Raw genomic sequence first — 21,736 nt, 5'->3', positions numbered from 1 at the left:
TGGTACGCAAGACAGAAGCAAGCATGGAAAGCTTCAAACAATGTTGCCTTGAACAGATGCTTGGGGGCTTGCATAAGTCTTTAAAGAATACAATTAAAATGGTATTTCCACAGGAAGATAGAGAACCTGAGGAAACTGGAACGATTTCTCCAAAATCTGGCCAATGATCCTTGCTGAGGATACTGATTTGCCCTGTGTTTTATGCTGGACTGTGCAAAATAAACACTGTGCACAAAGAGTACTAATTGCTTCATTTATTCTTCCATTTAGCCGGGGAAACATCAGAGCTTATTCAGTCTCAGAATGGAAAATTATATGTTGGAGAGAAAATAACCACACTGAAGGAATGACAATGCAATTCAGGTTCTGCTTGTTCACATATTTTATTTATCCAGTGAAGGAAAAAAAAAAGGGGGGGGGCTCTAAGGTGGCACAATTTTAAGAAAATACCAAGGTCACGTTTTCCATTTTTCTCAGTCTAATCTGTATCCATACATTAAAACAAAAGTGCAAGTGACGAGATGAACATATTGTTGGAGAACGAAGCATCTTGTTTGAGAATGAAAACCCTTTTTAAGGTTAATATCTACCAAGGGGTTCCTTATTTGAGGATGGCTTACTTTGTTTTTATAAAAATATGACAGCATTGTATAAATTGCTGGGGTTGGATATTTAAGGGTAGGTAGTGTGAAGGCTGCTGACTCAGTGACTTTCCAGGAGTCTAATTCTGAAAGAATCCCACCATGGTGAAAGCCACAAAAACATCACAAACATCTGTTGGGGAGAGACTCGATGACACATGGCAAAAATGGAATCTCAGATGTTTGGGTCATGAGAGCCCAGAAATTTTGTGATCCAGGACTCCCATTATACAGAAGGGGAAAATTAGGACTGAGAGGTTAAATAATTTCCCCAAGATCACACAGGTAGTAGAAGGAACTAAAATTTCCTGGTTTCTAATTCAGTACTTTTGAACACTGCATAAATAGACTCTCCTAAAATTATTTTTTTGTCAAGATTCTAAAGTTGGCAATTTTAGCTTTTTTAAAAAAAATGGATAGCAAGATCCTGCCTCTAAAAAATTAAAAAAAAAAAAACTTAGCTGGGGGTGGTGGCAGGTGCCTGTAGTCCCAGCTACTTGGGAGGCTGAGGTGGGAGGATCGCTTGAGCCCAGGAGTTCAAGGCTGCAGTGCACTATGATTTCATCACTGTACTCCAACCTAGGCAAAAGAACAGCACTTCATCTCAAAGGGAAAAAAAAATGGAGAAAACAAAAAGATTTGTGAATGCTGATAACTTTGCATCCAATGTCAGGAACGTCATGTCAAGATATAGTTGAAACTCATGTTCAGATCAAAATCAGAGAATTCCATGTTTCTGTGAACACATATGACAAAACCTTACACATAGTGAGACAGGAATGGAAGACAGCACCACGCAGAAAAGATTAGATAAACCAATATTAGAAAATAAAATGGACCACTTTAGCCATTGGTGAGCTGGTCTAAACTGTTCGGCACTTTCAAATAACACGGAAAATAACACACAGTCACGAACTATGAAAGAGGAGTTCCAGGGGGCTTCTGGTGGCCGGGTACAAGGAAGCACCCATCTTAAGCAGCTGGATGCATGTGCACAGGCTTAGGCATGGCACCGACCTCCAGCAGAGCTGCCTGAACTGAGCAAGTGTGAGTCCACCCACTCTGCTGTCCACAGCTGAACACAGCCCTGGGGCAGTCAACGCCAAATCTTCTTTATCTCGAAAACTGGCCTGCTCCTTTTAACCACGGGCATAAATCAGACAAGAAGAACTGGGGTGGGAAAGGTTTCAGGTTGCCAAGAGAGGCTGGACATTTTGAACCCTGGACAAAGTGACTGGAATCTTTGTTTCCCCTGGCCCTGGAGCTTTTGTAACCGGCTGGGTGTGGGCTTTGATGTCTGCAATTCGTTCTTTAAACTTCTGCTGGAGGAATTTTTCTTCTTGGGAGTAGCTCTTTACAAACACCGACATCAGCAGGCACCCTGCCATGGATGTGCCTCCAATGCAGAAGAGAACAGCTCCTGCCAGCTTGTACATGTCCAGAGCACTGTTAAACTGGACAGCATGCGTGTCGACCACCACAAAATCGGCTTCGCCAAATGCTTCGATTTTGGGGGGTACAAGAAAGCCCACTGCCAGAACAGTCAATCCGAGGATCACAAAGACTGTACCTGAGATGAGTCCGACCTACAGGTAGATAATGACAGAAGCAAGATAGAGTGAGGAAGGTGCTTTGGCTCACCCCTGAGTCCTCAAGGGCAGCACTTGTCTTGTTTCTTGAGAGAAGTGAATATTCCCAGTTACCCCAAATTTGCAGGAAGCACTTACTTAATTTTCTGTTGAAAAAGGTGAAAGATGATGTTTCTAATTTTAATGCCAACCAAAAACTCCAGCACTCAGCCTTGAGATATATGTATATATCATATATATAATATATCTAAAAATATATATAGTATACAATATACCTAAAGATATACATAATATATATGTCCAAAGATATATATTTTATATGTCTACATATATATATATTATATATCTAAAGATATATAGTATATAATATATATTATATCTAAAGATACATAGTATATAATATACAATATCTAAAGATATATATAGTATATAATATATATCTAAAGATATATATAATATATAATATATATTATATACCTAAAGATATATATAATATATAATATATATTATATACCTAAAGATATATATAATATATATCATATATCTAAAAGTAGATATGTAATATATATATATAAATATCTTTTTTTTTTTAATTTGCACAATGCTTTGCAGTTGACAAAACCTTCTTTTGCTTACATTGTCTCATTTGGTCTTGAGGAACAGAAAAGTAGCCCTGATATCTAGGAGCTGGCCTTACTCTGTCCCCTAGGCCTCGACATTGTTAGAAGCTGACTAGGAGCTCACAGCAAGGCCATGCTGTTCTGCCAGGCACCATCTCACAGAACATTAACACATGCTCATTCTGTGAACATGATGAAGTGAGACAAAACAGTGCCCCTTCATAACTTTGTCTAAGCACAGACAAAAACAAGTTCCTTGTAAAAACCACAAAATACCACATGACCCCTGCTCCTGGCTAATATGAATGACGGCTACTTCTTTACTCATGATGGCTTTCGTCTCACTCTAGTCTGTCCTCTCTATACATAAGATATATTAAGATATCCAATCATACAATTGTCCCTAACAATCCAGAGTGAACTCTTGCTTCATTAGACCCTCCCCAAAATCACCCAACCAGAGCCCACATCCTATAATATTATACTTTTCACACTCTCATACTGCAATGCCCCACAGTCCCCTATGGTGACATTCTTTCTCACTGTAATGAGTAATATATACAACTTGTTCAACATATAGGTGTGTTCCCGGTGGTTTTGGCTGGAGGACATGGACAGTCTTTGTAACTACTCACCTCTTTTCCAAATAAGCAGAGAAGGAAACTTAATTGCCAGTTTACAGGTAAAGAAATGTAGCCTCAGAGAGGGTAAGTCATGGACCAAAGATGGACAGCTAGCAAGCTACAGAGGCAGGGTTAGAAGCCACAGAGCTGATCCCCAGGCCAATGTTCTTTCTCCTCTCACATGTAGCTATTTGGGGTGTACTTGTGCAGGTGCTAGGAAGTGTTCAGAATAGCAGATGGAGGTTAAACTGCATTAGCTCAAGTTCTAATGAAAAGTAACATACTAAAGATGGAAATTATGTACCATTTGGTGGTCGACACTCACAGGTTTGGAATAAATAGACTCATGCTTGGATTCTACCACCACCACCTAGCACTTGAATCATAGAAGGAAAGTTACTTAAAAGCTCTTGTCATTAATTTCCCCATCTATAAAATGACAAATGCTCATAATGCCTACCTCATAGAGGACTTGGGAGGACTAAATGAGACTATGCATAAAAGCAGTTAGCCTTGTATCTGGCAAAGTTATACATTGCATCTGGCAAAATTATAAATTGTAATAAGTAGCTATTCTTCTTATTTGGAAAGACACCCCTTGAAAAATTGTTATGCTACACTGGTAACAGTATTACAGTTGCTCAGCACTTGGAATAAGGAATAGCTAACACCATTACTTTTTAAAGTAATTTTTCCTTTCCTCCTGTTCTTAATTGCTTTTAGTTAGAATAACAAGGTTAGGAAAATAACCAGATGCATAACATAATTTAATCTTTAATATTTAAATTTTTGAGATAATACACTAATAAAGGAGGCTTGGCTAATAGAAGGAAAACGTATCCACAAATCTGTCACCCTAACAAAAAGGGGAAAAGGATAACTGGTATTATTGAACATCTATTATGGCCTGGGCTAATGCTAGATGTGTTTTTCTTTTAATTCTCACAAGCATCTTATGAGAAGTAGGTATTTTTATTCCCATTTCACCTATAAGAAACTGAGGATTGTAAGGTTAAAGAAGCATAGTTTAGCCGGGCATGGTGGCTCATGCCTGTAATCTTAGCACTTTGGGAGGCCAAGTTGGGCAGATCATCTGAGGTCAGGAGTTTGAGACTGAGAGGTGAAGCCGGCTGGGCTTCTGGGTCAGGTGGGGACTTGGAGAACGTTTCTGTCTAGCTAAAGGATTGTAAACAACCAATCAGTGCTCTGTGTCTAGCTAAAGGTTTGTAAACTCACCAATCAGCACTCTGTAAAAATGCACCAATCAGTGCTCTGTGTTTAGCTAAAGGTTTGTAAACTCACCAATCAGCACTCTGTAAAAAGCACACCAATCAGTGCTCTGTGTCTAGCTAAGATTTGTAAATGCACCAATCCGCAGTCTGTAAAAATGGACAAATCAGCACTCTGTAAAATGGACCAATCAGCAGGATGTGGGCAGGGCCAAATAAGGATATAAAAGCTGGCCACCCTGCACCAGTAGCCGCAGTCTGCTTTGGTCCCTTTCCACCTTGTGAAAGCTTTGTTCTTTCGCTCTTCACAGTATATTTTGCTGCTGCTCACTCTTTGGGTCCGCACTACCTTTATGAGCTGTAACACTCACTGCCAGGGTCTGCAGCCTCATTCCTGAAGTCAGAGAGACCAAGAATCCACCAGAAGGAGCCAATTCCGGACACAAGACCAGCCTGACCAACATGTTCAAACCCCGTCTCTACTAAAAATACAAAATTAGCCAGGCATGGTGGCGCATGCCTGTAATCCCAGCTACTTGGGAGTCTGAGGCAGGAGAATCACTTGAACCTAGGGGGATGGAGGTTGCAGTGAACCGAGATCGTGCCGTTATACTCCAGCCTGGGCAACAAGAGCGAGACTCTGTCTCAGGAGAAAAAGAGAGGAAAAAAAAAGCATAATTGATGGTCCCAAAAATAGCAGGTGGTGTGACTAGTTCTAACCCAGATCTGTGTGATTCCTGCTACCCATGACTTTTCTTCTGCCCCATAATACTTCACCATTACTATTTTGTATATTTCTTTCTATTATTTTTATTTGAACCTCAAAGGAGTTTTAGCCACCATATATGAACAAATTTCCAGTATCTCATAGTGTAAGGAAACTGAAAAACAGAGTCAATAGGATGTCTTCTGGAAAAAAAAAAAGTTGTTTTATATAAGACATAAGTACTACAGGAAAAACTGGGCTGTAAAATATAACATTTTGGATTGCTTTCTACATTTTTCTAAAAATGGTGGCATGTACATTTACCTTCCAAGACTAACCATTATTTATAACTTTTAGAAGATGACTCATATCAGAAAATTCTGAATGTAGAAGCAAAATTGATTTAACTATCCATGGTGACATGCTTCCTATGTCACTAAACTACCTCCCTGCTGAAGAATTGGCATTAATTCTCAAAAATTGAGAGTAGCCAAAAGTTATCTGTCTTAGTTTCTGAGATTCTGAAGAGCAAGTGAGACCAGTGTGTGTCTTGCCTCCCCACAGCTCTTATTCCAGCTTGACACTCAATAAACCGTCCTGCCTGCCTAACTTAAACCATCAGACTGCTGAATACAGAGCCACGTGATTGATTCTCAGAGTAGTCTGCTCCTCAGCTGAGCAGTGTTTTCGATGAAAATCCACTCCTGGACTATCACTCAGAAGCTAAAAGGCAAACCATGGCAGAATTCATGTTCAGTTGAAGAACTGGAACGTGGCTGGCCTTTCTGAGCCTTCTCCCTTTTTCTATCGACATCAGAGAATCAGAGAGAGGCTTGCCCTCTGCAGTGGGGAAGACAGCATAATGAACAACTGACTTCAAGGCTTCTGAAGGTGTTATCAATGCCAGTCTTTAATGAAAATCTCGGAGAGATGCACCCACTGGGGAATTCCAGACATGTTAAAGCATGGGAGGGACAGTGTGGGATCATAGGTATGAAGGAGTCTGTCATGAGTAGGATATGGGAGGTGAGGAGAGCAGTTGGGACTCATCAGCTTAGTCTTGGTACCATGCAGAGTACTGGAAAGGATAAAAATTGAGGGAGCGATTCCATACAGTATCATAAAAATTGTCTCTGGACACAGTTCCAAGTCGAATTGGTCCCAGGTCTAACAGAAAGAGGGCTCCCAAATGGAAAGTCAAAAAATTGCAATGCAGAGGTTGTTTAAGATTCTGGGGAAGCAAAGCAGCCTTGTTTAGGGCCACACAGAAGAGTTGGAATGCGTTGGGAGGGTCCTCCAGGCTCAGCAGAGCAGCCTGGGGCCTTGGGGTGGTAAGGCCAATCCCAGTGGTGACAGAGAAGGGCCTCTCCAGGTGGTGACAAACTCCCGAAACAGCAGCGAGGACAGTTTTTGTGCTGTGACTTCCGATTCCACGCTTGGCTGTGGGAGGATGTGTGAAAACCCAGTTTCTGCTGCTGGAAAGGAAAATTGGAGAGGAAGGAGAACTTACTTGTATGCCAGAAATTCTGCTGGTGGGGGCTACAGGCCAGAGACTGCTGTTATTTTGACCAACATCCTTTCATTGTTTCCCAGTGAGCTGATGAGGCCTGAAAATGCAGTTTACTCCAATAGACAGAGCTGGCAGCAGTCGCAGCGCAGCTGTTCTGGCAGAGAGGAGGCAGGAATGACTGTTGGAAGCGCGAACCTGCATGGCTGGGAAGAACGGCCTGGCGTGCGGGGAATGCTGGATGGAGCTGCATGTACAAGGCGCCATCTGGGTTAGAGGTTATTTAGGGGAAGCACATCAAGAGCGAAGATGGGTTTTTTCTTCTGCATCCGCCCTCAGGGCTGTGCTGACCTCTCCAGAGCAGGACATGAGCTCTGAGCCGTGATGTCTGCCAGCAGCGGGGGCAGACTAGCTCATCTGCCCCTGCTTGCTTCAGCTTGACACTGAGCTTTATGAAGCAAGAACCAATGCCTGGCGATGATCGAAGTCCTTCCACAGCCTGACCTCACAATCTTCTTAGACCCTTTCACCTGGGCAGTGAAATCGCATCAGCTCTTCCACCTAACTTCCTCCAGCGCATAAACAGATTCAACTGCCTCCATCTTCGAAAGCAATTCTCCAGCTCTGCGTCCCTCTCTTCCTACTGCTCGATGTCCTTTCTACATTTGACAGCCACGCTTATTCCTCCACGATTTCCTTAAACCTGCTTCTCCGAGGTTACAAAGGACCTCTTAATTGTCAAATCTAATGTCAAATCTGATTTCTTTTTTTAGCTCACTTAAATGTTCTACATTCATTGATATTAAACACTTATACTTTCTTGAAACCCTTCCCCGTAGTTATCTCTGGCACACTGTCTCCTCTGTGTATCTCTGCTCCAAACAACTCACTCTCAACCTGCTTTGCTGGATGTTCTTCGTAAATTATTGGTGTTCCGCAGGATTCCACCCTTCCCCACCTTTCTTAGAGACAGGGTCATTCTCTGTCATTCAGGCTGGAGTGCAATGGTGCAATCATTGCTCATTGCAGCCTTGAACTCTTGGCCTGAAGCAATCCTCCCTCCTCAGGCTCCTGAGTCCTCTGGGATTATAGGCACACACCACCATGTCTGGTTCAGGAGTCTATCCTTGACCTCCACCTATTCTTATTCACTATGTTCTCTTTAGCATTTAATTGGAAGCTACAGTTTCAACTCCCACCTGTTACCAATGACTTCCAAACCTCCAACTCCAGCCTGGATCTCTGTCTTGAGCTCTAGACCATATTTCTGACAACCAACAGGAAAATCTACAGAAAAATGTCCCAAACACTCCTCAAACCCCAAAGAGTAAAAATGGTGCTCTGCAACTTCCTTCCCCATTTCTCTATTTGTGTTCTCCCCATCCACCCATTCGTGAAATTGTTCCTCACAGTCATAGTGGTGGATATTAAATCTTAGTCACTCTATCTCATAAAAATCTCTTGAATCTTTTCTGTCTCGTCCACTGCAGCCACTCTAATGGCGCAGGCCATTATTATATCTTGCCTGGATCATTGCAACAGTGTCCTGATGATCTCCATTGCTCCATCCTTCAAAAGCAATCTGAGAAATCTTTTATAAACAGAAATTATACCACATGGCTTCTCTTCTTAGTAGTCTTCCACAGGACATTATGTCAAGTGAAATAAGCCAGGCACCGAAAGACAAATATCACATGATCTCCTTTATATGTGGAATCTAATAAAGTTGAAATCATAGAAGTAGAGAGGAACTGGGAGGGAGTGGGAGAGGGGATTGGGAAGATTTTGCTTAAAAGATAGAAAATTTCAGCTAAGAGGAATATATTCAAGAGACCTATTGTATAACATGGTGACTATAGTCCATAACACTGTATTGTGTTCTTGAAAATTGCTGAAAGAGTAGATTTCAAGTGTTCTTACCACAAAAAAGGATGTGAGGTAATGCATATGTTAGTTTGATGTAGTTGTGCCACAATATATGTGTATTTCAAAACAACATGTTGTACATGATGAATATATACAATATTTATTTGCGATTTAAAAAGCAGAGTCTTCCACAGCTCCTCTCATCTCTAGTATAAAACTAACTTCCCAATATCTAGCAGAACTTTGAAGGAAAAAACAAGGACTTAAGTTTAAACTCTGACTTAGCTTAAGAGGGGGGACTGGAGAGGTCTGGACAGATAGGAGGAACTTAACCTGGGTCTTGAGAGGAAAGAGAGGGACCGGAGTCACTTTCACAGTTAGTAAGGCTGTGGAGGAGGCGGTCAGGCCTTGCACCTGCACATCACCATCAAATGCCTCCATGACATATTAACCTCTGACATAGGCTGATACAGGTTTCTGAGAGAGGTCGAGGAGAAGGCAAGAAGGTAACCCTGAGGTGAGGAGGGAATGAATGGGGGTGAGAAGATTGCTCCCATTGGTTTGACACCTGCATATGACGCTGCTTGCTGCATGGACAATCAAGTGGCAACAGCCTTAGTCAAGGTCAAAGGCAAAGATACCAAAAAAAAATTCCACCATAGCCTGATTGATTTTGGGGCAGCAGCAATGGGTGATGGGACTATGTTACATCAGTTTTTATAGATGGCATCAGCTGCAGGCAGTGGGATAGATTAGAAGTGGCTGAGGCCATGCAGCAACCTAGGACCTCTAAAGCACAGAGAAAGTGTGTGGCACTCTGTGTATGTGTGTGTACGTGCGTGTGTGTGTGTGTTTATACCTGATTATGACATCTCACCTAGGAAAGCCTAGATTCAATATCTTGCCCCCTCCCTGTATTCAAGCCGAAATGTTATGGAGAAATTTCTATTACATGGCCTTTCAGAATCTTCTGTGAGCTGGCTCTCGTATGCATTCCCAGGTTCAACTCCTGACTCTTCTTCTTCAACTTTTGAATATTTACCCCAGCCACAGGGAACTCTTTGCAGTCTCCTGAACATGCTGTACTCTCCCATGACTCTTAGCTTTTGCAATACTTTTCTCTCTACTGGGATGCCCTGTCCCTGCTTGCTCACGTGACCTCCTCTTGGAGCCATTTCTTCCTTAGGCTGCATCAGATACCCACTCCACCCTGCCCCTCTGTGCTCCCAGTAAGTATTGTGCCTGCTTTAAGGGGAGCACTTAGCATATTGCATTATAACAATCTGTGTATGTGGCCACCTCCCCTGTTTGACTGTGAACTCCTTCAGGTCAAGGGCTATATCTTATTCAGAGGTGAAGAAAAGATCTTCTTCATATTTGAAGAATATTTGCTCAACTCCGAAAAAGATCTTATTCACATCAGAATCCCAGAGCCTGGTGCATGTTGGACAGCTACACATTTGAAGAAAGAGAGGAAGAATGATACTGTGAAATAGATGTTATGCAGATGCATGCACTAAAGAATCTAACTCAGACCCATTTGATTCCGATCTCTTTTCTCATTAAGTCTTGCCACGCTCCCCACTGCTGTAAAGCTGCCTCAAGAGCAGAGTCCTATAAAAGCACTGTGAGCACAGCCCCCAGTGAGAGGCCAACATGACTCTTGCAACACTACAGTGGAAGCAGGGAAAGGAGAAGCCAGCAATTTGAACCACCTACAGATGCAATTTGAATGAAAGAAAAAAACATGAAAAAGAATCGTAACAGAAACATGAGCATAGCTAGTGGCTTTTCCTGTGTTGGTACAAAGCACTTCATAAATCTGCTGGCATGAATTCACTCATATTCCCTAGGAGGAAACCCAGGAACAGTTGGTTTATCCCTTGACAGAGATGAGGTCTCTAAGACAGTGAATTCCTAGGTCAGTCAGGTTGACACGAGGCTTCTTGTGTTCTGTGGTTAAGATATACATCTAGGACTCCAGCACAATAGTAAATAAATATTTTTGGATCTTGTTTGTGCAAAATAGAAGGGAGAAAAAAATGAAATATGAATTCTGGGGTTGGTAATTCACTGTGAGTTCTTTGTTTTAAACCCATAACTATGTTTTATTTGATGGGTTTACAGCTTCCAAATCACATGACCAGTGCTTTGGAGTTCCATGAACACTTACAATATTCTGTGTGTCAGTGGCATTTTAGGCTCTTGGCACAATAGATCTGTCAGGCAAATGCTTTTTTTTTTTTTTTTTTGACAAATAGGGAAACAACCACCCACATATCTGGGTAAATACAAGATGTGCCAAGCTTGGCTGTGCATTTCATTGGCTAAAGCCAGTAAGGATTCATCAGAGGTGAGATTTCTACAGGGCAAGGATGCTGACTTGACCAGTTCTGATGCAGAGTATGTGACAACAATATGATGTTGAATTAACACAGGTCTTGGGTTATCCATGTTAACAACTGTGTTACCTAATACTTTATTTATTAACTATATTTCAACTTTTTTTCATTTAAGAACTCAGTGCTTCATACAGCAACCAGTAATAGTAGCTAATATAGCTAATGCTTATTAAGTACACACCAAGACAGTGTTAAGCTCTTTGTAAATATTATCTCATTTAATTCTCATATCTTTTATGTGGTAGGTGCTATAAGTATCACCATTAGAGGCCCCATAAGGCCAATTAATTTGCCCAGGGTTACAGAATGATTAAACAAAGGAGCTGGGATTTGAGTTCATGTAGTCTGAGGTTAGAATCTATGTTTATAATTATTATGCTATACCGCCTCTTGTTACACTATATGGCCAATAAATTGCAAGTTTATGTCAATGTCCATGTCAAAAAATTCTGGGATGTTTTGCTGCATGGACAATGCAGCAACAAAGATTAAGGAAGACCTTAGGCATTATCTAAGGTTCATCTTCTCAGTATCCCTGAAGCCTCTTCCTCTTCTTAGTTTCTACATGTTGGAATGTCCCAATGCCCTCTTCTCTTCTATGTCCACACTCTTTTCCTGGATGATCTCAGAAGTCCAGTGCCTTGTATAGATTCTATGTGTCAATAACTCCCAGTCTATGAGCTGTAGATTGATATATTTAAATTGTCACTAGAGATCACTACTCGTTTGTCTAATAGGCATAACCTTTACCTAAATCTGACTACTTTTCACTATCTCCACTAATGCCACCAGCATCTTTTGTCTGGGTACTTTAACACCCTCTAAATTAATCAACCTCTTCCAGTGGCTTCCCATGTCTCTCGAGGTAAAAACCCAAGACCTCACTATGGTGTACAAGGCTCTACATAAATCATCTGTGCCTTGTTATTTGTCTTAATTCATTGCCTGTCCATTTTCTCACCCCACTCCAACCAGATTGGAGACCTCTGGATCATTTTCAAACACACCAAACTTGTTCCCATTTCAGAGTTTTTGGACTTACTATTTTCCCAGTCTAGGATGACCTTCAGTCAGGTCTGTTCCCTCAACTCATCCTGGTATTCCTTGAGGTGGCATCTCCTCTGAAAGCCTTCTACCATCAGCATATCCAAATACCAGTCTCCATCACCCCCTGTCATCCATAGCACTATCACTACCTAACATTCTATCATGTGGTTGTTTTGTTTACAGCCTGTTTCCCATGATAGATTGTAAGCTCCATGAGGGAAGTCACTTTTTCTTTTCCTGTTTACCACTTTAACCTCCAGCACTTTGAACCCTCTGGCACAGAGTAGATGCTCACTAATTATCTGTTGAGGGACTAAATACATTGTCTAATGAGATTCCTTCATTTGAGGAAGCTGGGGTCAGAAAGCCTCATGATCACACACTCGGTAGAGATGGAGCTGGTATACTGACCACTGTACTACATTTCATCATTAACTCTCTCTAAATACCTAACGATTTCTTTTTAATAATTGTTGCAGCTTGTCAAAATGATACTTACCACGCCTGTAACGAAGGCTGAAAGAATATAATGTTTTGCCTATGGATGGCTTCAATTAGTGAATGTAATGGCACATTATTAATAGTAGCAATAATAATAATTCATATGGCAATTGCACCTATTTATGTTTAACCTGCTCATCAATAATTGTGCTATGTTTAGAGGCTTTCTTTGGCCCAAGGTTTAGATTCTTCTTTCCTAAGGTAAGAAAAATGCATTTAGTATTACCAAGAGTGATGCACACACAGCGAGTACTAAACCTCTCCATCCTCCACAGCTGCAGTATTAACCATGTCCAATAATTTTTCCATTCCCTAAGTTAAACACATGCTCCTTCCTTACCTTCCAGAATACTGAGCTCCACCTGTTAGGTGATCTTTGGATCTGGAAATCATCCTCATATTCCCAGATTGAGGCTGTACAGTCCTCATAAAACTGGTGCAGGTAGGACCGGACTCCATAGCGCTGGTACCCGCCCTCAGCTGCAGCCTGTGCCTGCCTGGACCCACAGACGTTGCTGCAAGAACTCATCCTTCCCAGCTGGAATGACAACATCCACATGGATTAATGCCACAGGCTTTGGCCACAGGATCAAAAGACATATGAAAGGTAAGAACCAGACTGAGTAATGTATGCCTAGTTGAACAATGCTCTTTTCATTACAGAAAAGGTACTTTTAAAGACCCGTCTTTCTTGGCCAGGCGCGGTGGTTCACGCCTGTAATCCCAGCACTTTGGGAGGGCGAGGAGGGCGGATCACGAGGTGAGGAGATGGAGACCATCCTGGCTAACACAGTGAAACCCCATCTCTACTAAACACACACACACACACACACACACACACACACACACACACACACACACACACACACACACACACACACACACACACACACACACACACACACACTTAGCTGGGTGTGATGGTGGGCGCCTGTAGTCCCAGCTACTCGGGAGGCTGAGGCAGGAGAATGGTGTGAACCTGGGTGGCGGGGCTTGCAGTGAGCTGAGATCGCACCACTGCACTCCAGCCTGGGCGACAGAGCGAGACTCCGTCTCAAAACAACAACAACAACAACAAACCCGTCTTTCTTATAAGCTGTTCTTTTTTGCTGAATGCAAGATTACCTAAACACTCGATGACTAGAACTGCATCTCCATAAATGAAATGAGATACAACAACACAACTCACATAAATTAGGTACACATTTAAGCATGAAGCACACAAGAAATGGCAACAAAGAAGCGGAGAGTTTTATTGCCTTGACAAGAAATCTTTAATCTCTTAGAATCTAGTTGTCTTTGCACTTACATGTTAAAGAATTGGGCAGGCGTTCTCATTTGCTGAAGATGGAGTTTGTCTTAAACTGTCCTCTCAGATTTTTAACTATGTTTCCTTGTGGAATCTACACCGCATTACTCTTACTAGTTCGAAATTTTGCCTTCTGATCTCATGTATCTTCCTCTGACATTTTAACTAATTGTCAAGTTGTATGAAGCTTTATTAAAAAGCTGCTGAGCAACTTATGCCTCATGCTTTATTAATCACAAATGGCTTGGCCAATAATTTACACCTCACTAACTCTAACACCATATATTTTAGCCATTATTTGTGGATACATCTGTCCATGTGGGTGGCTAGAGTATAATGTGGAGAGTGGACACAGCCTTTTATTATTTTCCATGAAGTGTCTAGTGTACGTAGGAACTCAGAGAACTGTTAAATAAAACTATGTCCTGGGCAGGCTGTTTGGGGCTATGCCTTTTTAAGATGGAAATTTCTACTTTATTTGACCTAATTGATACCCTTAGAGAGAGGCATTTATATGGATTTTGTTACTAATCATGGTTAAAAAAAAGAATTACTGAATGACAGTAATTTTGTTGAATAAGGGAATTGTCAGTTATCATCTTAATTTCTGATCTCCACATAAGCAAATAAATGCATAGCTGGAAATGTGAAATACATGTTTGGATTTTTAAATTATCCTGTAGATAGATGAGAACACATTGACACAGGGAGGGGAACATCACACACCTGTCAGGGGGTGGGGAGCAAGGGGAGGGAGAGCATTAGGACAAATACCTAATGCATGTGGGCCTTAAAACCTAGGTGATGGGTTGATGGGTGATGCAACACATCACCATGACACATGTTTACCTATGTAACAAGCCTGCACATTCTGCACATGTATCCCAGAACTTAAAGTATAATATTAAAAAGTGGAAATAATAAAATAAATATAAAATTCTGAAAGAACTCTTTAGTCCACAATATAGCTGCCACACTATTGTTTGAGTATAAATGAAGGTGGTTATTTTTGTGTTTTCAAATAAATCAGACTTCTTCCAAAAAAATTATCCCATAGATAGTTTTAGTTATGTGGACATAGTCTATACGTGACAAAGTGAGGGACAACATAGAAGGTTATTTTTCTATTAAGCCAGGTTTTCTCAGAGCTTGTGCTGTAATCCAGGCCAACAGAGGCATATTAAATGTTTCCAATTACTTATCAAGCAACCAGCTAGTAATGTTTATCTACAAAAGAAAAATATCGATCTACAGTCCCATCAAGTGCCTATATATGGCCACTTAGTTTGATTGGATAGAATTACGGGGCTAAAATCAAAGTTGGAACCAGGGATAGTCAGCAATTCCTTGTGCCGTGGGCACAAAGTAAACCCATTAGAACATCTTAAATATGTGCCCTTAGCTACAAATGAGTTTTGGTTAAGAATGTAGTCAAATTGAAGAGAACATGGCCCTGGTCTTAGAAAAATGGTGCTATTAATGGTGACCAATACCCTCATCTTTTTAGCTGTTGGTCAATTAAAACCAACTGTTAGCTCCTGTGCTTTTTTTCTGTTTCAGGTATAGCTACCATCTAAAGACATCATCCAGTGAAAGAGTGCAGGGAGGCAAGCGTCTACACATAAACACCCACCCCTGCACCCCCCCAACACACGAACACATTTGCTTTAAAACATTTAGAAAGATATGATTTCATAAAAAGTCAAGATTTTTAGAATGTTCTTTGCCTGAGTACAGCAGCAAAATCTGGCAGATCAAAAGAATATTAACCTAGTTTTAATATTTTAAGCATTAGGGTGATCTCTTCAGTACCTTCTATTTAATGCTTATACAATGAAGATGATTAACAAGAGCCTATTACCATTGGTATATAAGTGGCATAATTTTAAAGGCATTTTCCTTTAAGGCATTCTAATGCAAATTTCAGTCCAGGGGAGATGGGATTGGTATTACTAACTGCTTTGTCAACTAGGAAACTGAGGCATAGAAAAATCATCTGCTAAAGGTTACACCATGAGTCAGGGAACAGATGAAAGATGACAATTAACACAAGAAGCAGGAGTATGGACTGAATCATATACTTGCATAGTCAGAACCACTTCCTCTAAATATATATTTTCAGATTTTCAATCAAGCATCAGAGACTTTAACATGAAAAAGGGACAAAAATAGATATGATAGGAATAAAAAAAAATCCCTCATAGCAACAGTAAGAGTTATGTTTCCTTAGATGCTGAAGTTCTTTCCCAGGATTGAGCTTTGATGCAGAGAAGGACTGTGTGATATATTATAGCCATTCCCTGCACAGTTTGCTACCAGCACACTAGGTTAAATGTTTCTGCTTTATGAGACCCAGTTGTCCAACTTTGTTAAAAACAATATGGGTAAAATCATAAAAGAGATAGAAAGTGTCATAAAACAAATGTTTTTGAGCCTGAGTGATTGAAGACTCTACTTGAAGCCATGGAATTTTAGCTATGTTAGCTACATTCCAGAAAAGGAATTCCAAAGTGCCATACTTTCTCCTCCAGGGGCACAAAACATGAACAAGAACATGGTCTGTTTTGTGCTACCTACACAAGGCAGAGAATGGACTCTACTGCCATTTTTTGATTTGCAACTTATTGGTCAGGAGATTCCAGACAAGCTCATTAGCCTCTCTGGGCTATGGTTTCATCATCCTTAAAGTAAGAGGGTTGGACCAGATTAGTCTCTAATTCCTTCCAGTTGTAGCTGTTCAGGATTTTTTGTTTGTCTGTACAGGATGACTCTATCTTTTTTTATTGAACGAACAACTAGGTTTACTGATTTCCTACCTCCTTCCATATCCACATTGACAGCTCAAATTTTTACTTTATACTAGTATGTATGCAGCTTCCCTTTAAAAAGGGCATATAACTAGTTAGGTTAGTTACTTGCTACTAGGTAGACTAAATGTTTGTATGTTGTTTAACAAGTTACTTCAGTATCACGTATGTTGCCTAAAATAGGATCCCCGAGGGTCTGACAGGTATCACACATCTTCCCAAACATATAACTATGTGGAATTCACTCCTAGAGGAGAATGACTTGGAAGAACATGAATTTTAAAATATAACATGTTAGAGTGATGGATTTGGACCTACAAAATCTCAACAGAGAGTTATACATCTCCTAGGGAAGTCAGTAATTTTTTGTCCCCATGTTATAGTTATTTGGAATCTTATTTGACTGATGGACACTTCTGGCATCATAAAAAAGATATGTGAGGTCACTTCATGAAGTCACTTTAAAGACTGGGCAGTTATTAAACTATATACAACAAACTAGAATTGAGACAGAAACAGAAGCTACGTGCAAGGGCTTTTTACTTTGGGTTATTATTTACTTAAAGATCAAGGTTTCATAAGAATTCTGATGTCTATATTTCAAGAGCTGTAGTAGCAACAATAAAAAGGTTAAATCTGTGACTGTTGTTAATGAACATATTTTAGGGAGCCTTTTTTATTCACAGAAAGCTTTAATATCACAGGAGGTACATGGATTGAGGGGATGAGTAAACACACTCTTTAGTATTATATTTAATTCAATCCACATTAGTCTTCATTCTGTAAACACTCTGATGGAGCCTGTTGCATCCTCCCTGCCAGCATGGCCATGATGATGGGGCACAAGCAACTTTTGTGTGTGATTGTTTGGTTATCTATGAAGAGAGAGTTGTTTTTATTCTCTCTGAAGGATGCTCTACTTGCTGATAAATAAGGATCCATCCATGGATTTCTTCTTTTTATAATCTGTCCATAGCAACTGTCTCAGTTGCATGCACTGTTATACATTAAATGAATATTCAGTTCTTACTAACTCAGCACATCTATCATAACCCAGAGACCAGAGGAGGGAAAAAATTATGCTGCCACTCCCTACCAAATTCTTCTGAGAGGCTTTCTATAATCAATATATCTAAATATCAGCATTCCATTACTTTCTATCCCCTGGTCTAGGTTTGTTTCTCTTCCTAGCACTTGTTACTATCTGATATTCTATGTGTGGTTTATTTACTTATGGTCTGATAAACCATATACATGATAGAGTGTAAGCTACATGTGGGCAGGGACATTTTCTGTACTGTTGACCACTTTAATCTCCAGTACTTTGAAACTTCCTGCAGAGTTCTACATGGGTTGGTGTGGATGAAGGCCTGAGTAGTCCTCCATTTTTCATCCTCCCCTTCCTTCAGTGTTTTTAAAGCACTACGTGCCGGGCACCTGTGAGATAGATAATAGTTATGAAGATGAGTGGGGCCAAGTCTGCCCTCAATGGACTCTTGGGTTACAAGGAGACACACTCATGAAGCAATAAACATAACAAAATGGGTATCATCAAGAGGTAAAGGGAGTACAAATGCTGAGAATTCCTTGAATAATTCCCGTATTAGGGAAACAAGCTCATGCATGTGCTATTGTGATATCACTATGTGCGCCAATAGACTGTAGTATCAATGTGTTGGAAATTTAAATTCCAGTCTAATATATGCAGTTACTTTTTATTTTCCTTTATAAATGTTCATAGCCTTGAAGCAGAAAAAAATCTTTATGCCTCATGAAACTCTAAGAACATTACAGATATTATGTTCTTTGTCTTCATGGTCTCCTTGAGAGAAGAGAGGCAACAAATATGAGTGTTTTCCTGTGACACTATGTGTGAGTCAGTTGTGAGGCCAGGCACAGGCCCTGTTCTATTTATTTTCTTTGAAATATCATTCAATTTTTCAAGCTGCTTTTCTCTCCCATAAAATGATTCTGAGATAATGAGACTGAGGTTCCCATTATAGCCACTTTTCTACAGGGCCAGTGCTGCAAAAGACAAAGTATAGGCACATAGACAATTTAGACCACTTATACAACACCAAGCCAAAAGGCCAGTTCCTTAAAAGATTCAGTCATACTCATAGGGGATACAGGAAGGCATGAAAGCCTGCTAGCAGCTTTTTCACTTTTAAATCAGGCATTCTGAAATTATATAAGCATGGTCTTAAAACCTGAACCATGTTCCTACTAATGGATTATTTCGGAGATATTTTATTTTTCTGAAACAGTGATAGAAATTGTGGCTTTATATTGAGTTATTAAAATATCTTCAAAGTCAGTGGACATGTAACCACTTTTATAATTTTTAAAAAGGAGTAACAATGTAAGATTATCTTACTTGTTATCATTTACTTTAATTCTTCAAGATTTATTTTTTAGAAAGGTACATAAAATCCAAAGCTAAAATGAGAAAAGAACCCATATTCTTTTTTAATCTCTTCTTTATCTACCTGCATACACAGGGTGCTTATGAATCTACATGTGATAAGGTTTGAGTCCTACCTTTGAAGTCCTCTTTTTCTTCTTCTTCTGATTTACTCCTTGATCTTTCCTTTTAATGGTGCATTCTTCAATCCTATTTAAAAAAAAAGTCTCTGCAGAATGTAATCCAGATCAAAATCTAAATTTCATAAGTCATTCATATAACTTATAAAGAATCATTTTAATGTTGACAAAAGCATTGACAAGGAACTTCGTGTTTAAGAATTGAGATAGCTTTCTAAAAAACAAAAGTCTAAACTATATTTTAGAACTTTTCAATGGGTTCTCGTAATAATTTATAAAGTGAATGAGATGACATAAAAGGGCTTTGTAAATTATAACACACTATACATGTGCTCTTCTCATTTTTATATAACTATATTCTATGTTGTTAATAATACCAAATAGACTGATCCATTTCTATGTTACAAATTCTAAATTTAAAAAAGTTCCTTGCTTCCTAGATACTTCAGAATTGATCTTTTCTGGTGCTTGGTCTTATAATGTAAAATATATGAGTCCTATAATCACTATATTTTCTGGTATGTTTACATGCATTTTACACTTTGTAAGACTCTTTGGATGATTTACTTATTAGGCTGAGTTTTACTTCTATATCTGTTTTCTTCCTATCATGATCATTTTGCTTTCCAGCTGCCTAAGAAAAGCAGGTGCCCATGCAAAATTTGATTAAAAAGCCATTGCCAACTATAAGGCTGTTGGTTTCCTACATTACTTTAGTTATGTGAAATAAGATAATAACTGGGACCATATTTTTTAAGGGATCATTAAGAATTCTTTCTGATGAACAGGTCCCCATTTGTTTGCAGGAGAACCTGAAGACTTGAGGTGAGTAAGCCTAGCTGAGGCCTGATAAACTGTTTTCAGCATTTCTAGGGTCAACCTATATGCACCAAAGCCAAACTGTCAAGACCCATTTACTTTCCCTCAAATTTTGTGAGTGGTGTTGTGGGCAGATTTGGGGGAAAGAAGCAAATTATATTAGCCTCCTGGATCTGGATAAGCAAACGAAAACAAGCCAATCATAGGTCACTAAATTCACTACATTCTCCTCTTCCTCCCTCCCCCAACACCTGCCCTCCACCCCCATCTGTATCTCTTTCTTTCCTGTCTCTCTCTGCCTCTCTGAATTACATTTCTCTTCTTTTTATCTGTCACCTCCATTTTCTCTGAAGATTCCCCACATGCCCTTCACCAAAGGCTGGCCTGATGTGGAGCCCAAGGAGCTCTCCAAGGTCCTGAAAACATTTCTGTTACAGCGCCAGGAACCAATCAAGCAAACATTAGCTGTTAAATTTCAGCTCTGTTTTCTTTGTGGCCTCCAGACTCTGTCTGACCCCCACCCTAATGTTCCTGTCTAACAACACAAAGAAGTAGGTCCTGAGATCACACCAAAACACTGAAACATCTTCAGACGTGGCACAGGAGTGGGGAGGGCCAGTGGGGGCTCAATTCAGCCTGAAAAATAAATCAAACCAACTTTGCAAACTCTAAATACATATATTTGACTCTTTCCTAATACACAACTTTTCTTATGGAAAGGAAACTCTTAAGTTTTTAGCTGTACGCCCCTCGTGGTCACCCCCCCCCTCCCAAATTCTTACATAACGCAAACCACAAACCACCAAAGCATGGAGCTAGCTCTTCCTAATTTGTATGTTTTCACTGATTTTAATAAGCATGTTTTTTGTGGAGATTGGTGCACATATAATAAACGTGAATAAAGGAGGGAGGGAGAGAACATTTATGCATGAAGAAGGAGGAAGGAAAGAGAGAAAGGGAGGAGAAGGAGAACTGGAGAAAGACATTTGGAAAATAGCCGCCACCCCTGGACTCCGCGTGGCTTTACCTACCCCCTCCGATCCCCTGACCCGTGGAGCAAATGCAGCCAGCCTAGCTGCAGATCTCTCGCTGGGGTCCCATCGCCGCCGCAGCCGCCGCCGCTCCGCCTCGTAGAGCTCAGCCCGCGCCTGATTGACAGCTGGGAGTCCCGCGTGCCCGCGCACCCGAGGCCCGCGCAGCCGCCGCCGTCGTCGCCGCCACCGCCGCCCCCTCCAAAGGGGCGGGGTTCCAGCGTTCCGAGAGCGACGAGTGGGCGGGGCCGAGCGGTCTGGCGCGCCAGGCCTGTTCCTGCCTGCACCGCGAGGCTGGTGCTTCTGTTTGGGCAGCTGTCAGGGCCTCTGGAAGGCTGGTCACTGGGCCCTGCTGAGGCTCCCCAGGACCGGCACCTTTTCTGCGTTTGTGCTTCTTCAAAGCTTTTTTCTGCCCAGACCATATTTTGGTTGTAGAAGCCCGGTTCAATATACAGTTATGCGTCGCATTATGATGGGGATGTGATACTCTGAGAA

General features: G+C 40.7%; 1 protein-coding gene across 2 annotated transcripts; it reads right to left on the bottom strand.

The window, feature by feature from the left end:
• Window positions 1–239: 239 nt before the first annotated feature.
• Window positions 240–21,428, bottom strand: NRSN1 (neurensin 1). Of its 2 annotated transcripts, XM_032140694.2 has the most exons (4): window positions 21,242–21,428; window positions 19,389–19,461; window positions 13,072–13,269; window positions 240–2,227 (listed from the first exon to the last, which is right to left on the bottom strand). In XM_032140694.2, the coding sequence occupies exons 3-4, from the start codon at window positions 13,258–13,260 to the stop codon at window positions 1,829–1,831; spliced, it is 588 nt and encodes a 195-aa protein (XP_031996585.1). In that variant the 5' UTR covers window positions 13,261–13,269; window positions 19,389–19,461; window positions 21,242–21,428; the 3' UTR covers window positions 240–1,828. The 2 variants fall into 2 exon arrangements, with proteins under 2 accessions (XP_031996585.1, XP_058288404.1); XM_058432421.1 differs by lacking the exons at window positions 240–2,227; window positions 19,389–19,461; window positions 21,242–21,428 and adding an exon at window positions 6,173–6,883 and having other exon boundaries at window positions 13,072–13,147.
• Between the last annotated feature and the right edge of the window lie 308 nt (window positions 21,429–21,736).

The sequence above is a fragment of the Hylobates moloch genome, unplaced genomic scaffold (assembly GCF_009828535.3).
Source record: "Hylobates moloch isolate HMO894 unplaced genomic scaffold, HMol_V3 SCAFFOLD_20, whole genome shotgun sequence".
Classification (NCBI taxonomy): domain Eukaryota; kingdom Metazoa; phylum Chordata; class Mammalia; order Primates; family Hylobatidae; genus Hylobates; species Hylobates moloch.
The sequence above is the reverse complement of the archived record's forward strand: the minus strand, read 5'-3'. Positions and strand labels throughout refer to the sequence as shown.